Here is an 8,839-nt window from a genome sequence, read left to right as displayed (position 1 = left end):
ATAATAATTTATGAATTATGAAGGGTTCATGAGGGAGGGGGAAGGGGAAGGGAGGGGTAAAAATGGAGCTGATATTAAGGGCTCAAGTAGAAGGCACATGTTTTGAGAATGATGATGGCAACAAATGTACATATGTGCTTAACACAATGGATGTATATGTGGATTGTGATAAGAATTGTACGAGCCCCCAATAAAATGTTTAAAAAAAACCAACTGTCCTCAAAATTCTATACAGCTCTGAAGTAAAATAAAATTCCTCAAATAAATGAAACAGCAGCCTGACTACTAGACCCTTCACCGGACTGTTCTTGGATGATTTTTTAAAACCTGTTCCATGAATAACCTTGTTCATAATTATGCTAAACGTACATTTTTGATGTAAAACACACGAGGTGAAAAACAAGAACTGAACGGTAGAAGTTCCTTAATTTGAACTTAGACATTCACTCGGCTTTACTTAAAATAAACTACACAAAACTATTATAAAACTAATTGCAATTATAAGCCTGTATTCATCTTCCTAGGCACCACCTCTCCTGAATTAGGTGACGTTTAGAAAGCGGTCAGGAGCACATACTACACGCCCCCAGTGGGAAGAGGGGAAGAGACCCCAAGACCCAGGACCACATACCTCTGGAAGAGGGCACTCTCTGCAGAAGTTAGGAGGCCCCTCAGGTATCCGCCTTTGAAATGGTTAATTCTGCTGCTGCAAGGAAGCTTCTTTGGTTTGAAGCAGAACCAGGGCTCTCCAGTGTAGACGTCTGTAAAGTTACACAGGGGCAGACCCTCAGGAAGACACACGTTGCACTCTGTAGTTTCAGAAATTCTTCCTGAACGGAAGAGACTCTTGAAATAGACCCTGTCTGGTTTCACTTCCTGCAGGTGATGGAGGACTCTGATCCCTTCGCTGGGGTGGACCAAAGATATGGACACTCTAACTTTGCCAGGCCAGAGCAGAGTGAAAAAGACCTTGTAAAACCCATTCTGGTAGTCAACCACTCTGCCCACGGCCCCTGCCTGTAGTTTGGGCGAGTGGATTCTGGCCTGCAGGTAATCTCCGCCGTACTTCTTGGGCTGTCTTTGAAAATCCTGCACATGAACTATCACCTCCAGTTGGCTTCCCACGTCGAAGAAGGCTGCCGAGTTCAAGATGACAAAGTAACTGGAAGAAGGGTCGGTGCTCTTAACAAATGGGACTGGGCCCACGTCAGGCACCTGCCTCTGCAAGGCCGCCAGCAAGGAGTTCTCCTCCATGCGCTCCTGGAGGGACAAGGTCTGGTGGTCATAGCCACAGAAGGGACTCCGGCTGATTCCTGTCACCGGAGGGGAAAGAAACGGTCCAGTGCGGTCGATGAACGTGGCTGAGACGGCCTCATGGTCCAAGTTCTAAGAGAAAGACACACACAACAGAAGAAGAGCCACGATCAATGTCATTACGTGCAGCCAGAGAAATCTCTGCTAAAGTCTCAGCCGTAACAAAACCACCTGGGATGATATTGGTTCAAAAACCAGCGCTCACCAGGGCTGTCTTATTGTAATACAATTACATCAGGATGCGAATACATAAAGGAAACGGGGGCACCTTCTAAAGAAGACCAAGGTCAGAGGATGTTGTTGTCCTGTTGATTAAACATTCTGCAGGTACAGAAGCAGAAAGGAGACCTGGGGAAACTATTTTAGCTCTCAGGCGCTGTAATCTCTTATGCAGAGGAGGAACACGCACGTCAGGTAACTTGATGAAGATCCCCTCGTTGGTCAGAGCAGGCCTAGACCCTCTGCTATCAACCATGGGCAATGAATGTGCCTAACGAGCAACACGACCAGATGTCTCCAAAGCAAATTGTCCTTCTGAAGTGCTTATTTTTACAACGGTTATTAGAGTAATATTTAACCGCTGTATGACAAAAGAGAAGCCCTGGTGGTATAGTGAAAACACATTGGGCTGCAATCCGCATGGTCGGCAGTTTGAAACCATGGGCTTTCTACTAGGGTCAACAGTTACAGTGTGGGAATCCACAGCGGGTCACTAGGTGCCAGCGCTGACTCAATGGCAGCGAGTGTGACAGAAGGCCTGACATCAAGAACATCACGCAGAGTGAAAGCAGACTGTCACCGCACAAAAACACTTAAAATGAAGGTCAGAAGAGACTCGAAACTTGCTCTTAATCGCAGAGTAACAAAAATAAATGGCATTGATGACGAAGGACAAGAACTGAACAGGCGTGGCACTTCACCAGACCTGACGAAAGCCACCAGAAGGGTCAGCACACAGACTATTTATAGGCTTTCTTTTTTTCCTTTTCCTTTTCTCGTGTCTATCTATATAAGATTGGCAGGATAACCAATCCTGAGGAGAAAATAACAGGGGCAACAGCTCCGGAAGGAGGGGGGGGGGGGGGGACATGGGAAACAGGGAGGGGTGAGAAAGGGAGGGGTAGACAACAAACCCAGGGACAAGGCGACAATAATAAGAGATCTAAAATCAATAGCAAGGAGGGCACAGAATGCCCGGTAGGGGTTGATCAAGTGCAATGTAGCCGAGAGAACGTACTGAAAGTCGAATGAAGGTTGAACATGATAGTGGGACATGAGGAAAGTAAAAAGAAATAGAGGAAAGAACTAGGTGGCAAAAGACATTTATCCTCGGGGAGGAGACGAGCCAGTCAGGGTGCGATGTAACAATGATGAGAAATACAACTCTCCTCTAGTTCCTAAATGTTTCCTCCCCGCTCCCACTACCATGACTTGAATTCAACCTTGCAAGTCTGGCTAGACCAGAGGATGTACACTGGTACAGATAGGAACTGAAAATCCAGGGAATCCAGGGCGGATGAGGCCTACAGGACCAGTGGTGTGAGTGGCGAAACAGGGAGGGTAAAGGGAGAATGGGTAGGAAAGAGGGAACCGATTACAAGGAACTATATGTGACCTCCTCCCTGGGGGACAGACAACCGAAAAGTGGGTGAAGGGAGACATCGGACAGGGCAAGATATGACAAAATACCCATTTATAAACTATCAAGGGCTCATGAGGGAGGGGGGAGCGGGGAGGGAGGGGAAAATGAGGACCTAATGTCGGGGGTTTAAGTGGAGAGAAAATGTTTTGAGAATGATGTACAAATGCGCTTTACACAATTGATGTGTGTATGGATTGCGATAACAGTTGTATGAGCCCCTAATAAAATGTTTTTAAAAAAAGACATTTATAGAGGTATAAACATAGACATGCACATATGTAAACATATAAATATATTAATATGGATATAGGTCTATATACATACACTTAAATGTTAAGTAATAAGGTAGCAGATGGACATTGGGTCTCTACTCAGGTACTCCCTCAACACAAGAATACTTTGTTCTACTAACCTGGGATTCTGTGATGCTCACCTTCCCCGACATGATCGCTGAAGGCAAAATGGGTGCATAAGCAAATGTGGTGAAGAAAGCTGATGGTGCCCAGCTATTAAAAGATATAGCTGTGAGTTCCCTGACTGAACTCACCTAACTCGTTGGGTCTCAGAACCGCCCGGGGGGCTCATGCCCCCACCCCTCCCTTTTCTCTACTCTCCCTTACCTCCCGGGAGTTCTTACCCTGCCTCAATAAATCTTCCTTAACCTCTTATTCCTGACTAAGCCTCATCTCCTTCTGCGCCTCTGTCTCCAACCTCTCACTGGGTCCATGGAGACTGGATGACAACCCCACCCCCACCCAAAACAACTAAATAAATGAGCTTTAAACCTTAAAAAAAAAAAAAAAGATATAGCATCTGGGGTCTTAACGGCTTGGAGTTAAATAAGTGGCCAGCTAGGAGAAGCAAGTGGCCATCTAAAGAAGCATCAAGCCCACATGGAAGAAGCATACCAGCCTGTGTGACCATGAGGTATCGACAGGATAAGGTATCAGAAGACCCAAAACAAACAAATACACTGACGAGGAGACCCAAAGCCCATCTGTAGATATCTCAAGTTGAAACAAACGAGGGAAAAAGTTAAGCTGACAGTTGCAGGACTGAAGGATTCCCTAGGCAAAACATTTACTGATGCAGGAATCATCAAGGCAAGGAATACGCTGCACCAAGGTGACTGCCAGAGAGAACTGGTCACCATGCAGCCTTTTCAAGAAGTAGCGTGGGATGGTTTATGGGTATAATATTAACTTTCTTTGGAAAGAGCAAAAAACACTCTCCCAGTCGGTTGGCCAAGTAACTGTCCTCCAGATTTCTTGGTGTAGGCTGGATCGTGCCAGTGCCCCAGAGGGGCAGAGGACAGAGGGGGCAGGGTTGCCCACTTTGGGAAAGACTGATATACACCAAAAACAAATTCACTGGAACGGAGTCAATTCCTACTCATAGCAACCTTATGGGAAAGGACAGAACTGCCCCTGTGGAGTTCTGAGACTGTGTATCTTTACGGGAATAGAAACCTTCATTTTTCTTCTGCAGAGATACTGGTGATTTCAAACTGCTGGCTCTGCGGTTAGTAACCCAGTGCATAACCCGCTACACCACCAGGGCTCCTCTACTGATATGTCCTTAGCTCAGCCCCTTAAATTATAACTGGAGAGGCTACAAGCATAGAGACACATCAGGTCAGGCCTACAAGAGTTCTTAGCACAGGCCCTCCATTGCCCACAGGTACCTATATGGATTTGTTTGTTTTTAAATCATTTTATTGGGGGCTCATACAATGCTTAGCACAATCCATACATCCATACATTGTGTCAAGCACATTTGTACATCTGTTGCCATCATCAGTCTCAAAACATTTGCTCTCCACTTAAACCCTTGGTATCAGCTCATTTTTTCCCTCCCTCCCCCATCCTCTCTCCCTCACGAACCCTTGATAATTTATAAATATTTTTTCATGTCTTCTACTGTCCGATATCTCCCTTCACCCACTTTTCTGTTGTCCGTGCCCGAAGGAAGGGGTGATATGTAGATCATTGTGATCGGTTCCCCCTTTCTACTCTACCTTACCCTTACCCTCCCGGTATCGCCACTCTCACCACTGGTCCTGAGGGGGTTCATCTATCCTGGATTCCCTGTGTTTCCAGTTCCTATCTGTACAGTGTACATCCTCTGATCTAGCCGCATTTGTGAGGTAGAATTGGGATCATAATAGTGGCAGGGAGAAAGCATTAAAGAACTAGAGGAAAGTTGTATGTTTCATCGGTGCTACCCTGAACCTTGACTGGCTCGTCTCCTCCCAAGACTCTTCTGTAAGGGGGTGTCCAGTGAAAGCACAGTTGTGATCATCCCACTCAATGAATATGCATGGGTACATTAGACCCCCGCCCACCCCGAGGTTAGTTGGCCAGGTGTGGAGCCTGTGGAGCTATTACTAGCCCCGCTTTTTCGGAAAACAAAGGCATCTGGATTGATTGGGCTATTTTCAGAAACCAGCGTCAGGGGCCCATCTAAGATCTGTACCCCGCAAACCCAGTGCTCACCTCTACCATTAATTCAGTTCTTTGTACCATAAATTAACTTTCATAATGTGACAGCCACTGCTAAGCACAATGGGGAATGCAAAAATGAGTAAGATTTAATGAGGTCCTCCCTCCAAAGAGCACAATAACATTGTAAATGCCACCCATCTCCTAGAAAGCAATGGGCATTAATAAGGTTTTTCAATATTTAAAGCCTTCTCTGGATCACTGCTTACTCCTTTGAAACTTGCTTTATTCTGCTATAGCAGCGCATGTGGGAAAACTCTTGACGTGGTATAAATGGAGTAGCTGGACCCCTACCTTAGGATGTACAGTCTTTGTGCAGGAGTTAATTATCCCCCACCACATTACCAAAGAAAGCAAAACAGTCTTTCTCGCAGGGCTGTTTTGAAACGGTATCTAAAAGAGCCTGTGGAACACGCAGCAAACTTTCCAAAGTACAAACCTGAAAACATGAGACAAACCGACCTGAAACACAGTCTCTTGGTCACTGTGAAAGTCAACCTAGAGGCTCACCCCAGAGAGACTATCACTTCCAGAGCCTGAGAGGCCTGTGTGACTACTGATGGGGCCAAACTCTGAATTAGAATCCTGAGACTGGTATAAACCTTTTTAAAAGGAAAAACAAAAAACACAGGGGTGGGTACATGTATGTGTCTGCAATCGAAAAGCACAACATTGCCCCTCCGTGTGGCAAGTGTGGATCTGCCGCTCAGCAGGAAGAATCGAGGCGCTGTGCTTTCGGGACTGCAACAGGGATAAAGGCCAGGATGACTTGTGATTCGCCTAAAATAATCTGAGAAACAATCACATTTTTAAAGACAAGTACTTTTTTCTTTTTAGAAAAAGACTTTTCAAACTGTTAAGAAATTAGGAGTGTCTCTAATCTCTAGAAGTATCATTAACAGGTTCTGGGTATAGTCGCCATCAATGTGGTACTGACACCTTTAGTAAATTATGTAAGAACATTTTACAGCCACTTCCGGTAGGACATTTTTAATCATTTTATTAAGGGCTCATACAACTCTTACCACAATCCATACATACATCAAGTGTGTAAAGCACATTGGTACATTCATTGCCCTCATCATTCTCAAAACATTTACTCTCCACTTAAGCCCCTGGCATCAGCTCCTCATTTTCCCCTCCCTCCCCGTTTCCCCCTCCCTCATGAACCCTAGATAATTTATAAATTATTGACATATCTTCACTGTCCAACATCTCCCTTCACCCATTTTTCTGTTGTCTGTCCCCCAGGGAGGAGGTTATATGTAAATCCTTGTAATCGGTTTCCCCTTTACACCCTCCCCTCCCCCTCTACCCTCCCAGTATCGCCACTCTCACCACTGGTCCTGAAGGGATCATCTCCCCTGGATTCCTGTGTTTCCAGTTCCTATCTGTACCAGTGTACATCCCCTGGTCTAGCCAGATTTGTAAGGTAGAATTGGGATCATGATAGTGGTGGTGGGGGGCGGGGGGGGGAAGCATTTAGGAACTAGAGGAAAGTTGTATGTTTCATCGTTGCTATACTGCACCCTGACTGGCTCGTTTCTCCCTTGCAACCCTTCCATAAGGGGCTGTCCAATTGCAATTTTTAAAAGAATCACTTTGCATTCTTCAAAGTGCCTTATAAATTTTACTTCAGAAACACAACATATGTTTTGCCCATTGCACAGTGAAACTAGGGGTTCCCCTAAAAATCAGAAAGTGAGTCACACAGGAAATGAGAAAATGTATGGCTTAGCTTTAGAGCATCTTGTGCTAATAAAAGCCAGTAAGTAAAGAAATGCTATAACTAAGGTGGAACTTTACCCTGAGAAGTATCGTAACCACAAAATAGAACAGCTTCCTTCTGTACCGAACCTACCCCACACCTGTGGCGGCACACGGAGAGCCGGAGCGCACCACGAGTACTTCCTTAGTAGCAAGCACTTGTGAGGTAAGGATTGCTGGAGCCCCAAGACTATGGCCCTTAGTCACCTTTCAGGCCGGGATCTGAACTCGCCCCCATGATTTTGGCCAAACAAAAGACAGGTCGATGAGGGGAAAACATTTATTCCAGTGGGGCACATGCTCCCTAGAATAATCAACCATGTGAGATTAAAAAAAAAGCAGCGATGGCCCAAGATAAAGTTCAAAGAGTTGAACAAGGAGGAGGGATGGAAACAGGAAACACGGGGAGGGATTGGGATGAGGGATGTTCCACTTGAGGAGATTACAGTGAATGAGATGGAGGAAAAAAAGTGTGTAAATTATAAGACTGGTCATCTCCTTTATAAATCTTCACCCAATTCATAATGTAAATGTTTACAAACAAGTAAAAGTTAAAAGTTCCTTCATCACCCTAAAGTAGCTCCCTTTCCTTTCTTTACAGCACTTTTAAAACTCTTTATAATGTCATGCGTAGTCGGCAATTATGATTATCAATTTTCTCACACAAAATAAATTGTGTCCACCTTCTTCAACATTAATTGGCACTGCCTGCCTCAGCAGCAGGTAATCACCCTCGTGATTAAACACAGCATATAACAATGCAAACCCCAACATGATACTGACTCATTGGACAGAGTAGAACTGCCCCTGGTGGTTTCTGAGACTTCACACCTTGATGGGAGCAAACGGCCTCATCTTCCGCCCAAGGAGGGACAGGTGGGTGACACTGCTGACCCTGGGGGGTGAGCTGCTCAAGGTGTAACTCCTTTGTATAACCAACGCGGGCATCAACTACTGACTAAATCGGTGCAAATGCGCATTGTGACCAGGGTGAGCTTCTCGATGTCCAACCACGCCCCCGGCGAGGAGCCTGGGTACTCACCTCCACCTGAGTGACAGTGATGACCAGCACCGCCACCATCAGCACCGCAAGCAGACAGCAAACAAGTCGGAGTTTGAAGAAATGGGTCCACATTGTCTGGCTGTGTCCTGATCACCCATGGCCGACATCATAGTTCTTTCACTCCTCAAAACTCCATTTTTGTTTGCTGGCGCGCTTGCTGGTTGGCTTGCTCGTTTTTTCTGAACTACAGGCGACCTTTCCGTTTGATTTGCTTCTGTCCTGATTGGCTCTTTGTGTAGGACAGAGGCCGGCACTGATTTAAGCAGCACGTTTTTCCTCAAATAACTCCTTCAAAGAGAGGAGAGGAAAAAACTGATCAACGATTGCCTTACACTGGAGTCAGGTAAGCACAAAGGCCCCACATTTCCTCTCCCATGGCTTTATCGGGGCCCAAAGCAAAGCCCCACAGTGCAGTAATAGCTATTCCTTCCCAGATCCTCCAAGTTCCCTTCCCCATCCCCAGGCCTCTGGGAAATACAAAATATGAGCCCGCAGAGAACAAAGAAGAACGTTGTCAAACGTGCAGAGATGGGAGAATTCCGATTTCTCCAG

The 8,839-nt window shown here is 45.7% G+C and overlaps 1 protein-coding gene across 2 annotated transcripts in view; it reads right to left on the bottom strand.

The window, feature by feature from the left end:
- The window catches only part of NXPE3 (neurexophilin and PC-esterase domain family member 3), a 56,312-nt gene that overhangs the window by 33,036 nt on the left and 14,437 nt on the right, over positions 1 to 8,839 (bottom strand). For both annotated transcript variants that reach the window (XM_004706378.2, XM_045286193.1), the window contains 2 exons: positions 8,267 to 8,575; positions 632 to 1,386 (listed from right to left, as the gene is read on the bottom strand). In XM_004706378.2, coding sequence (XP_004706435.1) covers positions 632 to 1,386; positions 8,267 to 8,359 — 848 coding nt within the window. In that variant the 5' untranslated portion in view covers positions 8,360 to 8,575. The remainder of the gene's footprint in view (positions 1 to 631; positions 1,387 to 8,266; positions 8,576 to 8,839) is intronic.

This window comes from Echinops telfairi, unplaced genomic scaffold (assembly GCF_000313985.2).
Source record: "Echinops telfairi isolate 266 unplaced genomic scaffold, ASM31398v2 ScPeMD7_6;HRSCAF=24_0, whole genome shotgun sequence".
NCBI classification, from domain to species: Eukaryota; Metazoa; Chordata; class Mammalia; order Afrosoricida; family Tenrecidae; genus Echinops; species Echinops telfairi.
This window is presented reverse-complemented; position numbering and strand designations above follow the sequence as displayed.